The 27,574-nt window shown below is 31.9% G+C and overlaps 1 protein-coding gene across 1 annotated transcript in view; it reads right to left on the bottom strand.

Moving 5' to 3' along the window:
• Positions 1-644: 644 nt before the first annotated feature.
• The window catches only part of LOC106478841 (TRAF3-interacting protein 1-like), a 46,073-nt gene continuing 19,143 nt past the window's right edge, over positions 645-27,574 (bottom strand). The window contains exons 6-16 of the mRNA XM_022382531.1: positions 27,552-27,571; positions 21,704-22,183; positions 17,250-17,336; positions 15,804-15,918; positions 14,169-14,262; positions 12,639-12,743; positions 8,110-8,227; positions 6,883-6,925; positions 6,135-6,217; positions 3,173-3,399; positions 645-1,053 (exon numbers count right to left, since the gene is read on the bottom strand). Coding sequence (XP_022238239.1) covers positions 888-1,053; positions 3,173-3,399; positions 6,135-6,217; positions 6,883-6,925; positions 8,110-8,227; positions 12,639-12,743; positions 14,169-14,262; positions 15,804-15,918; positions 17,250-17,336; positions 21,704-22,183; positions 27,552-27,571 — 1,538 coding nt within the window. The 3' untranslated portion in view covers positions 645-887. The remainder of the gene's footprint in view (positions 1,054-3,172; positions 3,400-6,134; positions 6,218-6,882; positions 6,926-8,109; positions 8,228-12,638; positions 12,744-14,168; positions 14,263-15,803; positions 15,919-17,249; positions 17,337-21,703; positions 22,184-27,551; positions 27,572-27,574) is intronic.

Below are 27,574 nucleotides of genomic sequence, written 5' to 3'. Positions count from 1 at the left end.
TATAAACAATTTGTTTTTGTATAACTTTTAACACTCATAAAAACAAAACAAAAAACTGGATATTAGAGGGGGAGGAGGATAAAACCAGTACAATAAATAGAAGTGTTTAGGGAAAATATAGGAAATATTTCCAACCTCAAAAAACATACAGAATTTATTATGATAAAAACATGACATTATAAAATTGAATTCAGAATGAATAAAATCATTAGGTTTAACACTTAAAACCACAAATTATCATTCTTCTTTCTCCCATCTAGAAAACAAAAAAGAATTTCAAGCAACTTGATCAGTGATTTTCTAAATTACTAATTCTTAATACCATACTTGTTATGACTGGACATGTGACAAAGAATTTTGATATTATACAGATCAAACATAAACAACCACTATGGTGAAGTCTTATAATTTCACTCTTATAGCTTTAACTCTATGGTGTTATGGATATATAAGTTATATTACCACAAAATGCTAATTTGGCAAAAGAAGTAAAAGGTTATTATTTATATGTGAGCAGACTGGCAGATACCAAACTACAAGTAACAAATGTGCTAAGGAATGAGGCCAGAAATTATTACTACTATTTATGAATTATTTAAAAGTACTGCTTCATACTTTTGACTGACATGTGACAAGAGTGGTACAAGAAAATGGTTATGAAAACAGTTGTGCATCTCACTACAATTGATAGATATGCACCCTAATCTGACTAGATGTTAGAAAATGTTAATTTGTTGTGTTAATGAGCTGAACAAGTGCTCTGTCAGCTCAACCTAAGATCTTTTCACATACAGTGTTAAAGGAGTTAAACATATATAGGTCAATATCTTTTATATATTAACATAAAACTCTTGAATGTTAAAAAGGGTTTGTCAACTGTCCTCATATTATACTTTTTGGGGTAGATTAACAGATGCCATCATACGACTAATGCGTTCATCATTTCTCAAGATAGTAGCTTTCAGAGTACTAATACTGGCTAGCTGATCTTGAAGAGCTTGTTCTACTTCCTCCAGTTGTGCTTGCATAGGTTCCAAAGCTGTTTCTGTGATACTATAAAGAGAAAAACAACCATAAGAAGTCTTGCTTTCACCTATTGTATTATAACATAATAATGATTTTTATCAGTATATTTTGAAGTTATCTTACTTATAGAATGAATTACTGGATTTTTAAATAGATGAACAATAGTGTTTTTCTGATGGAAAACTATAGAGAGAAGAGATAAGCTTTTAGTTCATATACGATTCACAAAACACACAAAAAATCAACAAGTCCAAATGAAGTTAAATTAATTTGGTTATAGTGGGTTTTGGGGTTATATAAAGTGAGTTTATAGGCCATGTATACATGATAATGTGTGTGATACTGAACAAACACACATGAAATAGTCTGTCAAGGCCAAAATCTGGCTGTATTTATGTATAAATACATATCGTTGTTGTAAAGCAGGATAATCATTAAATATTTTCATTGCAAATAGCAATCTAATAGTATGCAATGGTAATTCCAACCACACCTTATCAATATGTTACACTGAACAACCACACATTTTTCATGAATATGCTGAATTTCACTATATATATATATATATGAAAATGAAAACAAAACTAATATATCAAAGCACTCAAAAAACATCAAAATATGTAACACCCAACAATTAAGAAGTTAAAACTGCAAGTGATTTTCCTCATGAATGAATATTTATGTGTGAATAATAGTACATGTAACATTTTGCTCCTTGCCATTCCATTAATATTTTCTTCTTCTCTTTACTAACTCTATCTTCATCAGATGAATGCTGTGTCAGAGTTTATTTCTGGATCTTTCAACCAGATATTATGATAAACAATAACCAACTTCCCATCAACAGATATCTTCAGTCAGTTTGTTTCAGAGTGCACAGTTTCCCAAATACACAATGAAGGATTGGCAAGATCAGTTACCAAATGTCAACGTACGAGTTTCTATTCAAATAATATCTCATTCGCATAAGAAGGAAAACTGGAAATTCTTTTACACTGATTTCAGGCCAATGTGGTCAACATAAACAAAATGGCTGACATTTACATTTGTTCTGGAAAGGGTGGTATGTAAAGAAAAAACTTTTGCATGTGCTTATTTCTTTGTGTGAAGTTAAGCACAAAGCTACATAATGGGCTATATGTGCTCTGTCCGCCACGATTATCAAAACCCGATTTCTAGCGTTGTAAGTCTGCAGACATACCACTGTGCCACTGGGGGGCTTTGCATATGCAAATAAGATATTTGATCACTCTAAGAGATTCTCATGTAGTCTGTTTTGATTGTTTCAATACTACTTTTGACAATAAAAAAGACGAAAAAAAAAGCAATTACTACTGGAAAAAACAACAGAATTTCCTAACCATTTACCAAAACTACTGTTTTGAGTTTTAGAACTAGTTTTTAACAGACTTTTACATATAGTACTTCATGACATATAAAAATATCCAAGCAATAGAAGTTGAAATATGGTGAGGTCAATGGGAAAAAAGGAATATGAGAGCATAATGATGCAAAATTACTTTTATATAGGATATGATATGGCCTTGTTTTAGTCTTATTACCCAATCTATAATGCATGAGATTGATTTAATTTAATTTGGAGCAATACCATTCAGGTCATGAAGGTCACATGCTAAAATTATTTTTTATGTATGACAGCACACTGTCCAGAGACACAAAAGAATATTCATTATTTTATTCTGATGGCCTGAACTGTGTAAAAAAACAAAATTCTATTTTATTCTACGAATTTCATCAATGAGATAGTACTTGAATAGGATCTATTATATTGAATTTTGGTCACTAATTTTACATTCATCCTTTCCCTCAGCAAACACAGTGGTGCATCTACATAGTTTTGTAATTAAATCAATTAGTTCTTATTTTAAAATTAGAAACTATAAGAACAACCCCTGATCATTATGACTCCTGCAGATCTTTAGTACTACAAGTATTTCTAAATTCTCTTTATAATCTATACTGTTCTAATAATACAAATTATGTTTGTTTGTTTTTAATTATGCACAAAGCTACACAAGGGCTATCTGTGCTCTGACCACCACGGGTATTGAAACCCAGTTTCTAGCGTTGTAAGTCCGCAGACATACTGCTGTTACAAATTATGTATTGTATATATATTTCTAACCTTTGTTCTCTTCGAAGAGCCACAAGGTTTTTTTGATTTTCATTTTGCCACATTTTTAGTTCCTGCTGCATGGCATCCACATCCTCCTGCAGGTAGTCTAACATCTTCCCAAGAGGGTTGGCACTTCGGCTGACAGTTTGTATGAACTCTCGTAATTTTTCTACTTCTCTGGCCATCACTTCTTTTTCCTTCTTGCTGTGTACTGTGTCAATCATCTGGGATTTATCCTTCGTATTGAATAAACACAAAGACATGTAATCAGAATATATTTACATTTCTTCAATCTTTTTTCTACTGTAAGAAAAGATAAGAAGGGGGGGAGGATAATTGTCCATAACAGAAATTTAGCTTACTATTAAAAATTATTTTACTTACTTGTATTATGTCTACTTTATTTACCAAAATATTAAAAACCAGAAAATCACTTTTGATACTCTCCACACTTCACGCATTAAAATTTCACATGCTGTTTACATTTCACCTTTAATCACTGTCTGATTCAATGGAATGGTCATGCTGATTATTAGAGCATTCTAAATACCTTCAGGTGTGGAAGGTGGTCTTTTCTGCCTGTGTTCTTTTTTTTGCCATTTAAGTACCAGGAACCACATTACAAATGCTATATATGCACAACACCCCATTTCTCATGTATGTAACACAGAATATACCAGGTTAGCAAAGATGGGTCATCTGTCTCATTCTGAATCCTAAGAAAGTAAACATTACTTGAAACATGTGATAGTTATCCTCTGGTAGATGACATTATGTATTTAATGTCACATGCTTCAAATGGTAAATTCAAATAATGGTGAAAAGTCAAAAGTTGCATCACCTGCTTCAATCCTTTCCCACATTGACCATTTTTTTCATTAAATTGTCAGATCCCAATTCTCAAGTAATCCACTATAAAAATAATGTGCTGTTTTGGTAAATACCATGTTCCATAGCTTTTGCTGCTTTATGTAACCACTTATTACTTTTACCACCCAATGCAATTTCATGACAAGCCTTGAAAAATTAGATTCTTCTGTAAGTTGTTGGTTAAATGACTATGCAGAAAGACCTGTATTTAAGCTTTAACACCAAATTCATCAAAATCCTCTATCCATCACAGTCATATCATGTGGTGGTGTCAAGGTATGAATGTTTTCAATATCATTTAAGAGCATAAAATACTTAAACTATCTTCTTTATTTGCTGAGACATCACTAAAAGTCAAAATCACCAGTGAACCTACTCTCTTTGTGACTTTTAAGATCGTTTGCTGATAAGGTTTACATGACTGATGAACACGTTTACAACCAGTAGAAATAGCATATTCTCCTCTATATCAGGATTACAAATGTCCTTTTAAGAGTATTCACTTAACAGAAATTTCCCATCATGTTATCATGGTTTTGCTGCTCTGAATTGCTAACAGAATTTTTTTAACCTATTTATAGCTTGCTCAGAAAGCTAGATAAATTACGGTAGTTTTAGGACATTATATTCTAGTATCCAGTAGTTTTAGGACATTATATTCTAGTATCCAGTAGTTTAGGACATTATATTCTAGTATCCAGTAGTTTTAGGACATTATATTCTAGTATCCAGTAGTTTTAGGACATTATATTCTAGTATCCAGTAGTTTTAGGACATTATATTCTAGTATCCAGTAGTTTTTGTGTTCTAAAATGCATATGTGAAAATTCCATTTTCTTTTTGAATGCCCAAATTTGTGAGACTCAACCAGGATAGAATGTCAAGTATTTTTTACTCTAATGCAAACAGCATGAATATACAGTGAGTACCAGAAATAACTGTTTACTTGTTATGTACTTTTTTAATAAATGTAACTAAAATGTAAAAATCATAGACTTCTCAGCTTAGCGTCACAAAACTCCAGTAAAATAAAATGTCTAAAATTACATTAGCTCAAGTGCTCATGCATGTTATCTCTACAGGAAACAGCCAATGGATTCCTGCTTAATCTATTACTTTTTCAACAAAATGATACTAGGAATTGCCATAAAATAAATGAAAAACTGTGAAATAGGTTAACAGTTTAAAATGTTAAGATAAGTAATTTGGATATTTCTGAGCAGTGTTACAATCAGTGAAGAGGGAAAATCTGTATTATTCATTTGGTTTCATATTTTTAAGCTTTTTTTCACTGCACTTTGATAATTTCTCTACAGATAATATTACGGTAGAGATAACAGTTTTACAGAAAAAATATTTTGGTATTCATTTAGAAGGTTATATAGGTTAAGCAAATTAAATACAAAAACTAAAGACAAAAAAACATATGTTTACTCTTAGCATGATAATCACCTTTCATTCAGACTGAATCTATAAAGATTTCAGAAATTTAGACATATCTTTAGTAGATATATTTTACTAAAAACTAGTTTTTTGTGTACAACAGACATGCAATGTTTACTACAACTTGTCGAATTTTGTGAAGACATGCATAGTAAATTTAGAATTATTGTACGTATAGTTTCACAATTCGAAGGTTGGTTAACTTGACCAACTGTATTCTTATTGGGTTAATGGAAAATTAAATATGTATTATCTACTATTCTAAACATTTTAAAACATTACTATCTTTACTAAAAGAGTAATGCACACAAAAAAAAATACTATGTATAAACAAATATATCTATACACACACTAAAAAACTGCAGTAGTTTTATGATATTGAACATCAGTTTGTTAACAAAAAAGTTTACTAGGAACAGTTAAATACTGGGTATAACTATTTCTCCTTAATATCAGATTAGTTGTATTTTAACAAACACTGCAAGTGAAATTGAAAAATTCTCTTCCATCAAAACAGAAACAAATGAACAATAAAAAAAAACCTGTCAATATAATTATAAAAAATGTTTTATGACTGACTAGCCACAATCAAAAACAAAATAGCAATAACTTTACAGGTTCTTTGTACAAATAATGCTCCAGGAAATCTCCAACTTACTATTTCTACTCTGCGTGTTGCGAGTTGTTGACTACCCCCTTCAAGATCTTTCTTAGTTTCTAGAAGTTGCTTCACCAAACTACCTAGAAAAATAAACATAAGAATGGCAATAAAATTATAAATATGTAAACAGAGCTGGTCTTAGGACAAAGCAAGCTAGGTAGTTCCTTTGGGCTCCACACTCAAAATTTGAAAACTAACAAAATATTCCGAGTAACATGGCATGACCAACTTAAAATAATATAATTTGATTACATATGCTTAAGTTTATAAGAAAGATGCAAGTGAGCTATCTGTGTTATGTCTACCATGGGTATCAAAGCCCAGTTTTTATCATTCTAAGCCTACAGACTTACAGATAGTTCGATGTCATGCCAACCAATAAGTACATGTGCTGATTTTGTGATGAAATGTGTTTTCGAACAATTGTTATTGTACTTAGAGAAGATGGCCCCATGAGTTACTCTGTCTTTGGGCTTCACAAGATCTAAGACCAGCTCTGTATGTAAATACAGCCACCAGTTGTAAATAATTTCTGTGTCTTTACTTAAGCCTACAGTGGAATTAAATGGTTTGTTACAAAAGTATGCTGGTGTTCAACAGTTAAACCAGACAAAAGATATTCACCAGACATAGAGCAAAAAAGGAATGAAGTAAAACAAAAGGTTTTTGTTAAGGTGTATGTGTGTTCATAAATACTCTTATAGTTTTATATTAGCTGCATGTCTTACTATGGTTGTTGATTTACCTTGTTGTTCATCTTCTGTTGGCTCTTTAGGTGCTAGAAGTTCCTACAAATTTAGGAAAAAGATATGTATTCAAGTTTAAAAAACAACATCTAATTTTTAACATATAGAGAAGTGACAATAAAATCAAACTTAAAGAAGTTAACACTGGCTATCTGAATAAATATTTTATAACGTGCAGTAATCCTTAGTTAAAAGAAGAGTTTTAATGGACATTTGGTTAGCATTCAGTCACTTTGCTGGATAATAGTGCCTATTCAGCAGCTACATGTATTTTTGAAAATGTCATACAATTTACTAGGGACAACACAATTTAAAACCTGTTACAGGTACTAGGAAGTTATAAATAACAAATAAAAAACCTGACAAAAAGGTCAATTAATTAATTAATTTTTATTTGTAAAGGTTACAATAATTATGAAACTCAGTTTTCAATAACATGTTTCGTGTGGATAATCCATTCAGTTAAAAACTGAACTAGATATGTTTTATTTAAGAAGCATATGAAAGTTGAAATTAATATATTTAGAACAGCTTTAAAAAAAAGAGAACAAATATATTAAAAATGATTATAGGCTTGCATATTCAAAGAGCTGCTGAGAAATAAGTTTAGAAAACAAATTCTTATTCAAATAGAATAGTTGCAGGTAAAAACTGAGTCATGTATGAATATAAAAAGTCAAATAAGACAACCAACCATAAAAAATATAGCTTGCAGCACATTATTCTTATAAACAAATGATTCTATTGTCTTTTAACATATACAGATGTGAAGAAGCAGGATTTTGGGCAAAGAAATAGCCAATAGTAATTCTAATGAATACTGAAATTTAATGGTTGTTCACATTAATTCTAAATAGCCAATCAAAAAAGCACACTTATTCTAAGTCCTTTGATAATACATACACATTGGCTCTATGAATCACAGACTGTTTTGGTTACATGTAAATGCAACATTCAGATACCTTTCACACCCACTAAAAATTTTGCTGGGTAAACAAAGTCTGCATGAATGTTACATTACTGTAATAGAGGTGTATCAATATATATATACATCTATATGAAAATTTAACTAAATGAGACAGAATATTTTGACAGAAGAATTTGGGGGGGGGGATGTTTGACAGTCTATATTATCAACTTAGCTTTACCCCATTACAAAGTTTCAGAGAGATTATTTAATGTGGTATTGAATTGGAATACAAAACTAATAAAATTAGTCAACTTACAGGTTTTAGTTCAGGCTCAGATGGCCCTGCCTCCTCAACCACAAATGCTTCGTCTTCATCATCAGACTTGGATTCTGAGTCAACTATCACATTAGCAACAGGTTTTGCACTAGCCAACCTTAAAAAAAAATTTTTTTTCTCATTTTTAACATCATATAATAACCACAAAGAAATTCCTGAAAAAAAAAAGCATTATTGAACATTTTGATTTATATATTTTTTAAATTAAAGCAATGGTTTGACTTCAAAACATTAACATAAAAAAAGATTCATACACCAACACAAACAGCATAAAAAACAACAAAATATAGATTTAAACCATACTTGCTGCCAATTACTTTGAAAACACACGTAACTGGCACCGAAATTATTTAAAACATACACAAATCACAGCTCACCTAGAAAGCTTGCTTGCTGGTCTAAATAACCACTATAGTGGTTGGATAGATATATCAAAGCTTGCAACTCTTAGTTGGATAGAAGAATTTCTTCATCTGAATGAACCCTTATGCACATAATAGGCTAAACTGTAATGTGAAAAACCTCACCAATAAAACACAGACATCTCTAACTTTGATTCTGAACCAAAGTGAAAGCAGCTAGACAAGAGCACCTACTGCTTAAAGTGGCTAGTTTTAACTAAATACTGTATTTGTCTACCATTCTTATAACACATCCACAGCTAAAAGTGCAATGTGTGTCTGACGAAGACTTGCCTTGAACCTAATACCCATGAATTCCTGTCCGTTACATTAACCATTAAGGATATACCCAGACCACATAAAACTGAAAATTAAGTGATATTATGTTACTTTTTTGACAGACATTTTTGTGTGAAAAAGTATAAAAAATGGCTTATAAATGAGTCGCTGGCAATAAATAATGGCCTGAACATAAATTTTATGTTCATAAATCTCTATCATGTTAAGCATTTTAAAACTTGCCTGCGTTTAGATTTATATATCTAGATTTTACTTTTATCATCAAAAGAACCTTGTAATGGTGTTGTCTATTTCTCATAATCTTTGTTTTTAAATATTTTTGATGAAATGTTCCAATATTTTGTCTTTCAATAACTAACACAGTTATTTGGGTGAAGTATAACAATTTATTGTTTTTTTCAGTTATTTTACCTCAATAATTTCATTTACATCATAATCACAATTCACTGGCCTCCTCTGTAATATCAAATATATAGGAAAATCTCCATTTAATGTAAAAAATTTGTTTGATTTGTTGAACTTGGCATAAAGCTACTTGAAGACTCTTTGCAATAGTTAAGAGCTATCGACTCATAGTGACCCAAAAACTAACTCTTTTCAAGATGACATATCAATAACTGCATCCTGAAGCTGCTGCTAGTGGCTTCTCCGACACCATCCATGCACCTTGTTTGAGGTATTTCTCTCCTTTTGCTTCCATTGACTCTATACCAAGTATGAATGTATTTTCAATTTTATTGTTTACTTACATCACATATCCAAAATATATCAGTTTCTGCTTTAGCATCATGGCTTCAATTGTGCAAGTATCTCTTATTTGGCCCAAGTCTAATTAATTGGTTCTCCTTGCTGTTTATTGGATCTTGAGCAATCTTCTCTTGCACCACATTTGAAATATGTTGATCTTCTTTCTCTTGCTTTTTCTTAAAGTCCAGCTACCATATCTGTGCATCACTACTAAAAAACAACTTATTAATCTTATTTTAGTTTCCCAGAAACACTCATATCCTTCATTATGTTAGTCAAGACTGACATTGCTGTTCTTCTGATGTCTTCAGCACAACTTCCATTTCTTTCTGTTCTAGACTCCTCAAAAATGAAGCTTTTCACTACCTCAGTTTGGTTGTTGATTACACAATATCTCTTACCTCTTCTCAGATGTCATCCAGCTGTCTATCCATTAAGATGATCACAACAAATCTGTTTTTAGTCTCTATATCACACTTCATTGGGATATCTTCTACATTTTGGATACCAGTAGTTCATGATCTGTTCCACAGTCAGTGCCTGGTAATGTCACTGCTGATTGAATGGAGCCTTTCCATTTTCTACTGTGAATATATAGTCTGCTTGATTTTAATACTGTCCATCTGTTGAAGTCCTCATGTAGTCTATGCTTACATTGTTTGAAATAGGTGTTGACTGCTTACAGTGTGTTCCTCACTAAAGTCTAATAATCTTTCTCCTGCTTCATTTCATACCTCTAATCCATATTTTCCTGCAATTCATGGTTCTTTCATCTCTCCATTTATTGTGTTACAGTCACCAATAATGAACAGAGCATCCTTTTTTGTGTAGCATCTATCAATTGTTGTAGTTTGCCACAGAATTTGTTAATATCCATCTCTTCAGTGCCTGTAGTGGGTATGTAGACTTCTATCACAGTGATGTTTGCAGGGTGTCCCATAATTCTTAGGGATATGATTCTATTGTTTACCAGGTTTTATCCCAGTATTGACTCAGCAATATTTATTTCAAGAATTAGTGCCACTCTATTTTTTTAAAAAATAAACTCATGCTTAGAGAAGTGCACTTTGAAGCTATCTGATTGAAAATGACAAATCCCTATCCACCTGGGCTCACTTATCCTTAAGATTTCCATATTGGTTTGTTCCATTTCTACTTGAATGATGCCAAACTTTTCCTGATTCATGCTGCTGATGTTCTATGTTCCAATGGTAGGTGTCTTTGTGAAGCTAGGAACTCACCTTTTGTTGCTAGAGGCATCGGTGGCTGTACTTCATTGTGGATCTGATCCACCCACATCATTACAGCCAAATCTACTCAATAAAGTTCTTTGCTCTTCCCAAGTAGCTAGTGGAGTGTCTTCTGAGTTGGAGGCCTCATTGTCCAGCACCAAGTATTGGTGAATTGTTGAGTTTCTGTCTATTGAGTTTTCTTGGCAATGATTCAGAAGTGTATTTCCATTGTTTTTTTCTATGCAGACTCAGCTAACTTGGGTAGTGTCTAAATGACTAGGACCAGTGACCTCCACCATTGCCTCTGTGAGATCTTCCACCACCAGCACCATCCACTACTGTTGCTGCCCAGTAGCTTCACCATAACCTTGGCAGGGCAACAGAAAGTTACCCACACTTGCCAAAGATGTGACCCTAAAACTCATGGAGGGGAGGGGAGAGAAAGCATTTCACTCTTCTCCTATATATCTGTTAGAAACGCTTATTACACTAGGCTTTCGTAATTTTGAAGTGATTGATTAAAGGAAAGACAGCTAGTTAACATCATTCACGCTTGGGCTCCTTTTTATCAATGAATAATGGGACTAATCACTATATTATAATGCTCCCATGGCTGAAAGGGTGAGCATGTTTGGTGATGTGTTTTGATCCCACTACCCACAGATTGGGAGTTGAGTGCTGTACTATCAAACCAATGTCAAAAATGATAATAATAATTTAATATTATAATAAATGTGCATTAAGTACTATTAATTTTTTATTTACTTTCTTGTGGGCAGTCACCTGTAACATACCTGTGTAGAATAACCATCTCTCCACAGACATCCTTTACTACACGTCACACAGTTTTTAGTGAGTTACATTCAAAATTTAATTAATCTACTTTTTGTTCATGTTATACCAATTAGTATGGCATAAAATCATATCTAATAATCCATATTTTAATAGTATATAAGTTGTAAGTTTTTAATTTTATAAGACAATATTAAAAAAATCCTAAATTTCCCCTAGTGTGAGAAATGTGACATTTCTCTATAGGCATACACTCTTCTCTTATTTATTAACCACCCCTCCAATAAGTATGAAATTTAATGTAAATTACTCATCATCATATTGTAATCACATAGGCAAAACATAATTTTCATAGCCTTCAATCTTGTTTGGTTACAGAGCCATCAAATAAAAAATATCAAAACTCTAATTTCTCAAGGTTATCTTCCAACTGGCTTGGAGTATGTATTTACAAGCAAGTCTAACCACTGTTTCATATTGTTGGACCATTCTCCGCTGGCACTCGAGTTATTTTTCTTGCCTTATAGAAATTGGTTTGATAGACACTTAAATTGCATTTAGGTTTTACTTAAAATGTATTACTTTTTAAAATTTAAATTTGTAAGGTTTAACAAATTTTTAATTTAAGGATAAAACAAAAATCTTATACTTGGAAATATTAATAACACAAGAATAACTTATTGCTGTGAAGTTGAACATACATTAATAAAAGAAGAGCATATATTTCCCTCCAAAATAAAACAAACTAATAGCTTTGGTAAAACACTATTTAACCAATATACAGTATGCCCCTGAAATTATGCAAAGTAAAAATTTTACTTTATGGCTTTAAAATCCTCACACATACAGGCTTTACTTACTTGACTGATTATGTACTTAGGCCTAAAACAGATGACAGTTCTTAATATATCTTTCAACAAATGTGAAGGGCAATATTATCAAATATTGTATAATATCCCTTATTACATTTAAATCTACATTGAACATAAGAATTTAGTAGCTCTCTATATCAATTGTGTCTTAGTCAAGTTGCTACCTCATCTGTTCTTCTCCCTGAATAATGTCACGATTTCGAACCTTTGGTGGTGCTGGCCTGGCACTAGGTGGGCGAGCTGATTTAAGAGCAGACCTTAATGAAGACCTGAGAGAAATGAAGTTACTATAGTTATGAAGAAGACAGTAATAATTTACTCATACAATAACTACTTACAAGAAATAAAATACCACAAATAAATTACTAGAAATAACTATTTTCATGTCTATGGTAAAAGGAAAGTTAATATCTTGTAGGGAAATAAATTCTATATAACAAGTTCTATTAAATTCTAAGTAAAGGAATATGCGAATATGGGACATTTTCTTTGCTTTGTTTTAGATTTTATTTTATTTACAAAACCATAAGGATGTGATTTATGATACACATGTATACAAATACCAAACCAAAGTATTTGGTCAGGGAAACAAATCTTATGAATTTTCACAAATATTAACCCACAAATGACCACCTTTACAACTGCACAAAAAAAATCATCATTTATGTGTATGTAATATACATAAACATCAAAACAGAAATAGTAAATTAAGATATGTACATGTCCATGCATGTTATTTCACATTCAAATTCAAACCACTCTAATATATACATTGTAAGTATTACAATGATTGAATGTAGAATTACTAAAGCTTTATATTTTCTCTTCACATTATTCATTGACTCACAAAAGAAAAAAATCAACATGATTTCTATTCAAGCTCTTTTGGAAACTCACACACTTAAAATAAATTCAAATTGGAAAATAGTAACAAAAAAACTATAATCAAAATGAAAAATGTCCTAGACGTGCATGTAAGGTAACTCTTAGGGCTGGTTTTATAAAATTTGGTTCAGCATTTAAACTATGTCCATAACATAGTGTACACAGTAAGTAAGTTTGGAAATTATCTTTAAAAAATGGAAAAGGACGGATTAAAACCAATTACGTACAGGATTAATAAAAGGTAAAAACAATAGCATAGCAAACTGTCAAACACACTAATTATAATACAGCTTGCGATAAAGAAGTGAATTTCCTAAAAATAACAATATAAAAGAAACTTGGATATTTATAACTAGAAAAAGTAATCAAACTTTGATAAGTATAAAAAAAGGTGTTACTTTTTTGTTGACAAAGGAAAGTTCAACATATTAATGGTAACAGCTGTGTTACAATAAGTATAATATATGCATGATGATAATGTATGCTGTAAAAAAAATATTGTTTGATAGAAGAGCTAACACATTTAAATATAATACTACACTTATGTTACCATTTTACTAGAAAATTGGAGAATATAAATACTAATAAATAAAATACTGTTGGTATTTTTGGCATTATCATAGTAGATACAAATATTATTATAGCAAAATATTTTATAATTTTAATACCTATAAAAATGTACACCATTTAGTATTTTCAAGATTACGGTATTTGTTGCAATTCCTGGAACTAAAGATATACAGGTGAAATTTTACAAAAAATGGTATATGAATTAATGATTGAAATGTGTATACGTATTGGTAATTAACCTTGCTGTTGGTGGAGGACCATCAGTTAAGTCAGAAGATGAACCAAATGATGTGGGAGGTCTCAGATCTTTTTGAACTTCTTCTATGCTTGTTCCTGCAAGAACAAATATACTGTAAGAAAGAATAATCTTGTTGTTAAACAAATGTTTAAACAACTCTATTCAATCAAGAATAATCTTTTGTTATAATCACAATATAAGGCTAATAGAAATGAAAAAAAAAAGTGAAAATCTTCAACTTCCTCCAAGAAGGTAAACTACATAACAAAAAGAAGGATTGTTTATAGACTGCAATTATCAAATTGATGTTATTAAAGTGGTTTAGTGTTCTCAGCCTATTCACCTGCTTTGTTAGATGTAATTTTGATTATAGTCATATGTCATAATTTTAAACTCAGCTTTCCTGTTGATTGCATTTCAACTTTTCTTGGCCTCTATTTGTTGATCTTTATTCATTTTTGGCTGGTATGTTATGATTTGAACTTTTTGTTTTTATTTATTACTCTTTTTTTCAGTGTGACACTACATTAAGTGGATGAGACATTATAAAAAAAATGTGTTTCTGAAGACTAATGAATTTTAGATATTATTATTATAATCTTTTATTTTTAGGTCAAAATCCAGAGATCACGTTACAGTTTTAAGAAATGTGCCATGAATGAACAGGTAACAAAAAGTTGCATACATGCTAAATGATCATGCATACAAGGTGGTTAAACACTTTCAGAGAAAAACATAAAAACAGCATTATATATATACATTATTTATTTACAATATATTCAGTTTGGCATTTGGAAGCTTAATAAAAATTCAGACAGTCCTTCTTATCAGCACAGATTTAGATGACCCAGTCATATTTGAAAATTAGTTGTGTAAGCCCTTCCAACAAGATTGTTTCTAAATTAGTGTTTAAGGTCAAGATGGAGGAAAGTTAGTAATGGCATTAAGAATTTGTTAAACATTCTGAATGTAAAAAATATACTATTAATTTTGAAACATGACTAATGAGTATGAGAAAACTAAAAATGTCTTAAATTTGATAAAAAAATTAGGCATTTTGGAAAAGTTTTCTTCTGTGTATTACTTTTATTAAGTGTATTACCCTTCTTTGAAAAAAATATTTTTTGATCTATTATGCGTTGCAGTTGGGAACTTTTATTATTGTTACACTTGTGCATAAGGACAATAAACAACTTGATTGGTGATGTAGAAATGCTCAGCACTCGCTTTCCTCTTCATCAATAAATAAACAAAAAAATGGAAGAAAAAGAAACCTAAAAATTATGGTTTACACAAAATGAGCCAAGTTGTTCATAAACAACAAGCATATACGGAGGTGATCATCGTTTTAATTTTAAATCATTTATACACTTCACATATATAGTTTGAAGGTGAGAGGTAAAAAAGATTCAATAAACCAAGCACTTTTGAAAATAAAATATCATCTTCCAATCGTGCTAGCTATAAGGCTCTTTTTACTGTGAATTATCTACTATGGTCATCTTACATATTTTTCTTTTTCTTTTGTGGTACTTAACTTGAAGTCAACTAGTGTATTCTACTACAAGTTTTAAATGTTCTCACATTCAGTGAGACAACCTAATGTCTATATTACTATGTAACATAACATTCTTACCAGATTCACTGGGTGGAACATTAATTTTTGGTTTACTTGAACCAGTACGAGGCCTTGATCTACCAGTGGTTGGTCTTGTAGATGGTGGTCGAGACACAGTGGCACTTGAAACAGCCTTGGGGGAAAAATTTAAAGAGTATGACCTGTTGATCTATAAGCAATTCGTTAACTATTCTACCATTAAAGTTATAGCCATATGTGATAATTTTTATCTAGAATTTTACAGCTAAGGTATATACATATATATATTGTAACTTTTACTGGTCTTTGTTTAGTTTCTTCAGAGTTTTGGAATTTACACTTGAATGATTATTTAGGCTACTAATTATGATAACAATAATTTTATTAAATCGGAGTATGTAATAATACATGAAATGTTCCTTTCAAAGAAATTCCTCGAAAAGAGCTAGTTTATACTCATTGGCTCAGATATGTATTCATTATATGGCCATACACTATAGACAAGATTCAAGAATTCATGAACCACCTGAACAGACAACATGCTATGACAAAATTCACAATGAAACTAGAAAAAAGTAAATAACTTTAATCACTACCAACACAAAGTCTTCTCAAAATTTGCTTTAAGACAGCAGAAAATTATCATCTAAGACATAGGATAACAACTGGTTAGTAATTAGCATCTAGTTATAAAAGAAGAAATTAATATTTATTAACAAATTTTTCAACACCTGTATGATTGTTTAGGTTACAAGCCATCAAACTGAAGTATGTAATAACACATGAAACGTGCTTAAGAATATAATGTATTTACATAATGTAATTCATGCATATATGTTACTTTAATCACAGTGCATGTGAATTACTACTATGAGGCTTACTATGATACTTTTTTACTTTTTTTCTACTCTATTACTTACAAGTATAATAACTAAACATCTCTCCAACAACAACAACAACAAAAATTTCCACTAAATTAGTATTTTCATTATCATTATATTTTGGAAGAAAACTTCAGTAACAATTAACACATATGTTTATTTCACAGTTCATTTGACTGTATAGTAAAACAAACTTGGAAAAACAAGGAAAATAAGATTTTGAATGGAGATACGCGAGGCTTTGCTGGACAAAAAGACTGGTAGTAAAAAATTTTAACAAAACTTTTGTTAAATTGTGTATTATATCCAACTCTAAATTGTGTATTATAAGGAGGAAAAACACATTTTTTAAAGATAATTTCAGTAAAAAAAATTTTTTCATAATAAAATGAACTAAACAATTAAGAAAAAATACTGAAGTTGGCCTGAAAGTGGTTCTAAAAGAGGAATTAAGTCTGTTCAATAAATACTGATTGTACATTTTACTTAAATGTCTATTAGTTCATAATAGTGCAAACCTTAAAATCTGTAAGGCATAGTAGTTATTATTTATAGTATTTACACTCTGAAAGTAAATTTTTCAGTATTAAACTAAAAATCCTACTTCCACAGCTCCAGTATCCAACTGATTTAATTCTTCAAACCCTTGTCCTGCGAGGTGATCGTCTAACAACTGATCTTGATCTTCAAGCTAGAAAATCATGAAATTCCCCACTATAACAACAACTAATAAATGTATAACAACATTTTATAACAAAAGTTCATGTAAGATCATATCTAAATAGGTATCTAGATTGTCAGTTTTATTCAGTAAATTCCTGCAAAGTGTTCAGCAGCTGTAGCCATTTACAAAATCATTCAGAAGTGGAAGTTAAGCTTTAAAAGTGTTACAAGTATATATTAAACGATAATATTTTTTCATTTTCTAGATAACTTGGTCAGCTAAACTTTGAACTGATAATTCATCTTGTTTTCAAAGTTTTCCTCCTTATTATCTTAAGTACCAACCTGAATAATACATCCAAGTATGAGCCTCTGAAATTTAGCCTATGTAATCAACAACTACAATTCAGATTAATAATTCAATATAAAAAATATCTTTACAAAATAAGTAAAAATACATGTATACAATATGTCTGTTTTCAAGATATTAGAAAAAATATGGTTACACAATATGCTTTTGAAAATTCAAAAATGTAAAACTGGACTTTTTTTGTCTTAAATAAGTACCAACATGCTACATTCATATGCATACACACTTACAGTAATAAGTATACACATACACATCTACAATCTCAAGCAATGTTATTGAAGGAATTATCCTAAAACTAAGAATTTTTTTTTATGAATAGCAACACAGTTTTTTCATATAATTTTCTTTATCGTAGATAAATTATACAATAGGGATAAGACACTAAATAATCTCATACAGAAAAGTATTTGATATATTATCATAATAAATATTTCTAAAGTTAAAAAGAAATTCAAGTAAGTTCTTATCTCCAGCTAAAAGATAACATCTTTCAGTGGTTATTTCATAACCTATTTCAGTATTATCTCAGTTTCCAAAAGTCACCCTCACTAATCGTTGGTACTTAAATGACAAGTACAACATCAACTTACGTGTAACATCTACTGGTGTAACGTTCAAGGGTATACAGGTAGTTTTAAACTCCACAACTTAGTTTAATTATAAAAATATAGCTCCTAAACATGTAAATTTATTATAATATTACTAAGAACTAGAATACAACAATACAACTTCAGATTAGAAAAGGGGAGAGGCTCAGAAAAATAAGAATATAGTAATTTATTTTATGCAACAAGCATGCTTAACAATGTTGGGAACCTTTTCTCATACCAGCAGAAAGTATAATGTAGTAATCAAAAGGTTCAGGCAAGGAGAACTGCATATATTTACATCAATGATATAGATGAAGGAATGGTCAATAAATTACTTAAATGTGCAAATCATACTAAGGTTTTGGGTATTGCTAGCTGTGAAGAGGATGCTACTGATTTAAAAAAGGATTTAGATCATTTAGTGAGTTGGGCAAATAAATGGCAAATGGGTTTTAATTATAACAAATGCAAGATAATGCATGTGAGTTATCATAACTTGAATGGGAATAACCTTAATAATGTTATGATAGAAAGGGATCTTGGTGTAAGAGTTGATTAGTTTCTAAATCCAACCAAACAGTGTGCTGTTGCTAGTAGTAGGGCAAATAGGATTGTAGGTTGTATCTAGAGAAATATTGAACACAAGTCTAAAGAGGTTATAATTTCAATGTATAGGTCACTAGTTAGGCCACATTTGGAATATTGTGTTCAGTCTTGGGCTCTTTACCTTAAGAAAGACATTGAATTGTTGAAAAGGGTTCAGAGGAGGGTTACTAGAATGGTGCCTGGGATGGAGGGGTTGTCATATGAGGAGAGGTTGAAATCTCTCAAATTGTTTTCTCTAAAAATAAAAGAAGAGTTAGGGGGGATCTGATTGAGGTGTTTAAGATTGTAAAGTGAATTGATAGTGTTGATGCATCATCTTTTTTCATGTTTAACAGTGAGAATAGTAGGACTAGGGGACACAAATATAAATTTTGACAGGGTAGGAGTCATCTTCAGCTAAGACAGTTTTCTTTATCTAACAGGGTGATTGGCTTTTAGAATGGGTTGCCTTCAGATGCTGTGGAAGCAGTAAATTTAAGTAAGTTTAAGAGAAAGCTTGATAAGGGCTGGCTTTAAGATTTTTTAAAATGTATTTATTAATAGTTTTAGTTTAGAGGATGGAACAGCCAAGATGGACCAATAGGTCTGATGTTGTTCCCAAACATTATGTTATGTTATATATGGAGATTTATCAGAAAGTACAGTTTCCTCATTTGTGCAACATTCAATTATTATCATATCATAGGTTGTTCTATCTTCTCTCTAAGCATATTCACTAACATAACAACCTATCACCTATCATTCATAATAAGTGAGGGGAAAATCCAATACAGACCACATAATAAACTAACCAGCCAGATAACAACATTAGACTGTCAAAGTCTAAACATGCAAAGAAATGAATAATAAAAAATAAGGATGAACATCATAGCATTCTAGCTAGCCAACCAAACCTTAAGTTAAAGAAGATTAATTTAGGTTGAAAAATAGACAAAAGCAAGCTATATATGCATGGTTACCTATATAAATGACGTAAGTCATTCATTACAACTGATAGTAATACGTGTGTGTGTGTATACACATACACAGATACATTTATGTAGGTTCTCTATCTAGGTCAAGTTATTGGTTTCTTCAAATTCCTTTGGAGAAGTGTAAAACTTATCCTGCACATGTCCAATGGATTATTTGATGATGCAGGTCTTGATGAAATTTAAGACGTATTTAAAAATCATTTAATATAAGATAATCAAAAGTATTTTAATCAATTAAAAAGCACAAATAATGCATAAAGCGTTTACAGTTCTGATGTAGAAGTAAAATCAGGTATATAAGGAATATAAATAGTGTGTAAAAAGCAGTGTAAGTTACTGAAGGAATATTACTGCTTTCTTTAATTCTATTTAAAAAATGTTAATTCTTCATTCTCAAGAACTAAACTGAGTATCTGTTTTACATACACACAAAAATGCTAAAAAGGTTTAATTTTTCACAGTATTCTGTAGTAATATAATTCAATACAAAATGAAAGCAGTAATCAATAATATGTACTGCAATTACAATTTACATATTTCTTGTGGTCTTGGTACATATAAGAATTTTGTTTCAAATAAAAAACCTGAATACAGTAGTGTGTTAAAACAAGACCGAGTGAGAAAAGTTAGACATATATCAAATGCCATACACTAAGTGCAAGTTTAAGGACAAAATGTTAGGTATTAAAGATTAAATTTCTTGGGTGTGTTTGAGAGCAATTGTGTATTTTTGTACTTCTATAATTTTAATAACTATTAATTATTAAAACTATATATTTTCAGTTAAGTTTTATTTCTGTTATTTCTACTTAAGTTGCTTTCCATGATACACCTAGCAATGGTTGCCTAGGTTTGGGAATGGGCAAAATAATAAAAATCAGATTGTGTAGCACTCCATAAATGAAAGAGGTCAACATTCACAGGTGAATGCAATGTGTCATTGTAACACAATCCCAACACAGTCAATTTTGACACATGAAAAAAAGTGTGAAAAACATGGAAAAATCAAAAACTATCTCAATGCTAGCTAGGGATATGCAAGAAGATATCTTTGTACCAAATCCCATGTAAGTTGGTTAACATGAATAGTTCACAAAAAAAAAAACAAATTGTGCTTTCCTCACTGAAAAATTGAGCAAAAGACATAAAATCCAAAACTGTCTATGTCTTCTGTTTCAGACCTGCAAAAATTATTTTTCGACTAAGTTCAACGTAAATTGGTTGAAATATGGCCAAAAAGTGGACCAAAACCTCAAAAATTATGCTTTCTGTGACATTTTGATTTCCCTAAGATAAACTAAAATGAGCATATCCCATATTTTTTGTATGTATATATATATATGGTATGTGTAGAAAAGTATTTTTGTACCAAATACCATGTAAAGTGGTCAAAATATGGCTGAGTAATTGACTAAAAACTCCAAAGTTAAGCCTTTTTAGTGAGCTCTGACACCCTAAAAAAAAAAAAAGACTCAAAATGAGCAAATTCACAAGGAAGCCAAAAATATACATTTTTGGTTTGTTTGACCTTTTTCCCACAAAATCATTAGAAATACCTAAATGAAAAATGTGTCTGGGCATATTGGACCAAGGTATAACCCTACCAAGTTTCAAGTCAATCTGCAGAGAAATGAATGAATGGTGGTTGATTGAAAAGTGCTTGGAAGAAGAAAGAAGTAACAATTGAAAAACAGTATGTCTGACATAATAAAAAATATATATGAGCTAGACAAAAAAAAATATCAAAAGATGCATTAGTCCAAAGCAAATAATTTCAAGTTTTATGATTCCTGTCCAACATACATTCAAAAATATTGAATTCTTTTACATTTCATACAGCTTTAGGTTCACTTACCACAGCTGGTGTATCATCAGCAAGTGGGCCTGATTCTTTAACTGTATCAGGAATATAAGATTCCATGTTTAAGTCCATTACTTCTGCAGTTTCTTCTTCCACTTCTTGCTCTAAGCTAGGTCCATTTTCTTTGTCTTCTTCCTCTGTTATGGCAAGTGTTTTACCACGAGAACGACCAGATACAGCTGCACTTCTGCGATCATGGCTACCTCTAGAGCTTTCCCTTCCACTCCGTGCACTAGCTTTTGAATTACTTTTCTGATCTTCAGGTTTGGAGCTTTTAACTCTTTCTTTTGATTTTTCCTTATCTTTGATCCTGTCCTTGTGTTTATCCGTATCTTTATTTCTTGAGGAATCTTTAGCAGACTCCCTTACACGGGATTCTCTCCTGGTTGACTCCGAGCTTTTCTTAGGTGATGACTTTGATATTCTTTCTGAAGATCTGTGTGCTTTGGTTTCTTTTTCTCGTTTCCCTGATGACTGAAAATTAAGACCAAAAATTTCAAAATTAATTTTCATCTCATCCAGATTCAAAATTCTTCCTTTTCATAAAGTAAATAAGTTATCTGAAAAGTTAAAACAGCATTACATACATCTTCATGTATCATTAGATCTTTATATGTAAGTCATGAATAATTAGAATTTTGAGCAGTTTTAAGAAGAAACTTCATGTTTTATACTATTAGCAATCAATACACAAAATCAACTTCCATAAACAATTCAAACATACTTGTAGTAATATAATATTTCAACTTTATTTCTCAATTCATTTGAAAATGTTGATTTTTTTTAAGATTCTGAAAGTGAATTATTTCAATTAGAATTGCAGTTTATTACTAACATGTATCAGCTCTAGATTTTCAAATCCTACTAAAAATGCAATTTAATTGCAAACCAAAATATGTAATAAAAATTAGTTCAGAAGCAAAACAATGTATCACTACTCTAACAAGCAATCAGCATTGCCAATCCAAATAAACTACATACACAAATTTAAACTAAAATATATCATTAAAATTATCTATACTGTTTTGTACCAAGTTTAAGTTTAGAATAGCTATTAAATTGTAATTTATTCAAAAATTCTAACCAAAATATGTAATAAAAAGAACTTCACAGACAAAAAACTGTATCACTAGTCTAACAAGCAATCAACATTGGAAATACAAACCTAAACTACACAAACACACCAACTTCTGAACAGTGTCAGTAAGAGTGAAGTTGTAATACATACCTTAAGAACATAAACACTAAATGACACACTGTATTTACAATTGCAAAGCTTGTTCAGGACTTATTTAAACAAACAACTGTGATAAAATATTTACAACTGTTAGTAAAACATTTGGTACTAAAGACCGAAATACTGAAATCATGGCATTTGGGGAAGAAAAATATATCCAGCTGTTGTGTCTATTATACCTTACACAGTGATTAGAAAAATAAGAAAAATCTAGTTCCAAAAGCAACTGATTTACAAAACAATTGACTCTTCAAAGCAACCTCAGTTGAATATAGCCAACAAATGACAACAACTAAAATGTACTCTTCTTGCTAACAAGAAAAATTAGAATACTCAGTTTTCCCTGTAAACAAAAACAATGCAGTCTTGCAATCCTGGAGAAAATTAAAGTATGTTTTATGCATTGCACAACTCTCAGAAATAAATTTTATCTTTAGGACCATCTCCTCCACAATCTCAGAAAGGCATCCTGCAGAAATATAAAATACTCAGTTTTCCCTGTAAACAAAAACAATGCAGTCTTGCAATCCTGGAGAAAATTAAAGTATGTTTTATGCATTGCACAACTCTCAGAAATAAATTTTATCTTTAGGACCATCTCCTCCACAATCTCAGAAAGGCATCCTGCAGAAATATAAAAGTGGATACTCATCTATTCAGATATTCCACTGAAGAATAGACATGTGAGCCCTACAACCATGAACATACCATTTAAAAGCAGGCAAGTTTCCCAATAAACACAAAGCAAGACAGTCTGTTACTCCATTGTTAAAGTATGTACCAGAGTGGTCCTACTGGTGGCCTACACATGACTGTTAATTTTTTAAGCATTAAAAAACTTCCTCACAAATACATATTAAACAGAAAAACCCAGTAAGTCACATCAGTAAGAAGTTATGCCCCCTTCAATTTTCCATTCTCTATAGATCCTATAAGTAAAAGGTTGGACCAATCTTGCTGTACAATGTATTACAATTTTCTGCTGGTTTGTTTTGTTTTGAATTTCATGCAAATCTACACAAGGGCTAGATGCCCCCCCCCCCCCATGACTGAAAGGGAGAGCATGTTTGGTGGGATGGGGATTTGAACTCGCGACCCTCAGATTGTGAATTGAGCACTCTAACCACCAGGCCAGTCTATATTCTGCAACTGTAGAGATAGTTATAAGGGACTTCCAGAATTGAAGGTGTTGGCCTTAGGGCAAAGTTTGATAATAACTCCTTATGAGAAATTTTTCAACTCCACTATAGCCAGTTCTAAGCCAAGTTGAGAAAAGAGGAGGACTGCCATAAGGACTTGCAACCTGGGCATAAAAACCTTGTAAAACAAATATGAAGAAGAATCACATGATATGCCATAGAGCTAATGCACCCCATAGGTGATGTGCACTACTATTCCCCAGGCAGTATGAAGAGTTGGCAAGGGGGTACTGCTAGATGAAGGTGGCTAAAGAAAGAAGCTGGGAAACTAAGGATAGTGACACGGAATATTGGCATAATGACAGGGAGAGGTACAGAAGTAGTAGATGTGCTAGAGAGAAGAAGAGTAAAGATTGCATGTATTCAAGACACAAAGTGGAAAGGACAGAGTATGAAAGAGTAGGTGTGGGCTACAATATGTTCTACTCTGGGGGGGGGGGGTCAAAAGGAAAGAACAGAGTTAGAATTGTGTTAGATAAGATGAGAGTGATCGAAGTAGAGAGAACATTGGACCAACTAATGACCGTTAAGGTGACAAATGAGGATGGATTTCTAAACATAGTGTCAGGTTATTATTCCCTACAGATAGGATGCTCTGTTGAGGAGAAGAGGACTTTGAAGAGAAACTACAAGGCATGACTATAAAAATACCAGATAGTGAGATGTTGATTGTGGGAACAGAAATGAATGCACCAGAAGGAGAAAAAGTGGATGGGTTTGAATGGACACATGGGGAGAAAGACTATGGAATAAAAAACATGGAAGGAGAGAGATTACTGGAAAAATGGTAGAGAGTACAGATTTGTTCCTAATAAACATTAGGTTCCAAAAGAGAGAGGAGCACCTCATCACATTAACTACATCTTAGTCCAAAGGAGGGACAGAAAAAAGGTGTTGGATGTAAAGGTGATACCATGAGAAGCAGTGGCACAACAACATAGTGTTGATAATGAAGATGAAGAATAAATGGAACAAGAAGAAGGAAAAGAGGAAAGGAACTGATAAGATTTAGGTGTGGAAGCTAGAAGGAGAAAACCAAGAGAAATACAGAGAGGCAGTGAAAAGGAAGATACAGGAGATCCAAAAAACTGTTGGAAATGTAGATAGTTACTGGAAAGAACTAAAAAAGTGCCTGATTCAAGAGGCAGAAAACATTTGTGACAAAACAAAAGGATGCCGACAAAAAAACAGAAGGAAGTATGGTGGCGGATTGAAAAGTACAGCAAACCTTCAAGGAAAACAAAGAAGCCTTCAAAGAATGGCAGGTAAAAGGAGTTGAAGAGAGCCATGGCAGTGGTGAAGAACGAGGCAATTAAAAATTGGTATGACCATAAGGAGACACCAGAAGGGGAGAGAGGTAAGCAGAATAGCCAGGCAAAGGGAAACAGCAGAAGAGACTTCACAGTGAACAAAGTAATTAAGGACAAAGAAGGGGAAGCTCCTGATGAATGAAAAGTCAATAAAACAGAGATGGAAACAGTACCACAATGAAATACTCAACACCACAAATGAGGTAGAAGAACTGAAGGAAACACCACCTATAGCAGGACCAGTACTGGATGTCAGTAGAGCAAAGGTCAAAGAAGCAATCAGAAAAATGAAGATAGGCAAGATGAGAGGACAATCAAAGATTGTCACTGAAATGGTCAAGGCACTAGGAGATGATGGAGTTAAGTATGTATAGACCTTTCTGAAGAACATCTAGAGGGAAGAGCAAATACTTGCAGAATGGAGAGAGAATGTATTGATATCCATTTACAAGCAAAAGGAGAAGATGTTTTTGAGTGTGAAATACAAATGAAAATTAAAGTGGGGCAGAAGAGTTTGGAAAGAAGAGGCTCAAAAGTAAATGCCAGAAAAACAGAAGTAATGGTTAGCAGAAGGGGTAGAAATAAGAAGGTCAGAGATCACAAATATAAAGAGGAAGCTGTTGGAACAGGTAGAAGACTTTAGGTATCATGGGAGCTACAATCCAAAATGAAGGAGCTGTGACAGATAGAATCCAGGCAGGTTGAAAGAAATGGAAGGAAGTACTCACAGTAATCTGTGACGAAAGGCTACCAGGGGCACTGGAAGTCAGCATATAAGACCATGATTAGATTGCTGCTCCCCTATGGAGCAAAGACCTAAACTCTGAAGAAGAAAGAAAAAGGCTTGTTGAGAAGAACAGAAATGAGAATATTGAGATAGCTATTTGGAGTGTCACTTAAAGAGAAGAGAGTGAATAAACAAATTAAGGAAATAGATAAGGAACTGTGGATTACCTCTTGTACACATAGGATAAGAACAGAAATGAGAATGTTGAGATAGCTATTGGGAGTGTCAATGAACGAAAAGAGAGGGAATAAGAAAATTAAGGAAATGGCAGGAGTTTGTGGAATTGAGAGAAAAGCAAGAGAAGTGAGACTGAGGTGGTTTGGCCACGTAAAGAGAAGAACAAGCAATAAGGAGAGCATTAGAGCTGCCAGTAGCAAGGAAGAGAAAACAGGGAAGGCCAATAAGGCATTTGAAAGATGGGGTTAAAGACGACATGAACAGGAAAGGAATTGCAGAAGAATTGACAATGAACAAAGATGATTGGAGGAGGGCAAAACATATGAAGGACAGCGATTCCTGCTAAAGGGAAAAGTTGAAGAAGAAGAACGGGTCAACAGATTTCAATTAAAATCTAACATTTACAGTAATATGCAGAGAACATTAAAAGGATAAGGCCTATTGACAAAAATGGGTAACTTTTCAAGCATCATAAGGCAAGCCTTTTTTGAAGGGGGAGGAAAGAGGAGACTATGGGAACTGTGGATTACCTCTTCTATACGCAGGATAAAAAGCTATAAGAAACAAACAGATCATCTTTAATTCTGTTTCAACAAGTCTTAAGAACTCTTTCAAAATCTAAAACTAGACAGTAAATTATTGTGTATTAACACTAAATAGCATATTACATCTTTTTTTACTGTAAAATCCTACAAGTCCTGTGATATATGCATATTCAGACTGAAATAATTTTCTTTTCTTTCTCTAATAACTTGCAGCAAACAAGGTGTGAAATCAGGCACATCTTTTAATGGTTGATAACAGTTTTTTATGACTGAGAAAAAGGGCACTTCTGGGGCATATAGATAGGAAGACAGGGATTCATGTAATAATTGTCAAGATAAAAAGACATTGTACATACCCAAGGTCTTATTAAAATTATTTTTTAAAAACAGCAAGTGCAAGATGGTTCATAAAAACAACTAGGTTGCAGAGATATGGGTTCTAATTAAAATAATACTGACTGTCATGTTGCTATCAACTGGTTCCCACAATATTAAAGTCAAATATGATAGATACAGAACAAGCCATAGAGAAAAGATGTGCCTTACAAACTACATATGCATTACTACATACTGGGGGTGTGAATTACCTCTTTTTCTTTCCTTTTTTCTG

The sequence above is a fragment of the Limulus polyphemus genome, unplaced genomic scaffold, assembly GCF_000517525.1.
Source record: "Limulus polyphemus unplaced genomic scaffold, Limulus_polyphemus-2.1.2 Scaffold254, whole genome shotgun sequence".
NCBI classification, from domain to species: Eukaryota; Metazoa; Arthropoda; class Merostomata; order Xiphosura; family Limulidae; genus Limulus; species Limulus polyphemus.
The sequence above is the reverse complement of the archived record's forward strand: the minus strand, read 5'-3'. Positions and strand labels throughout refer to the sequence as shown.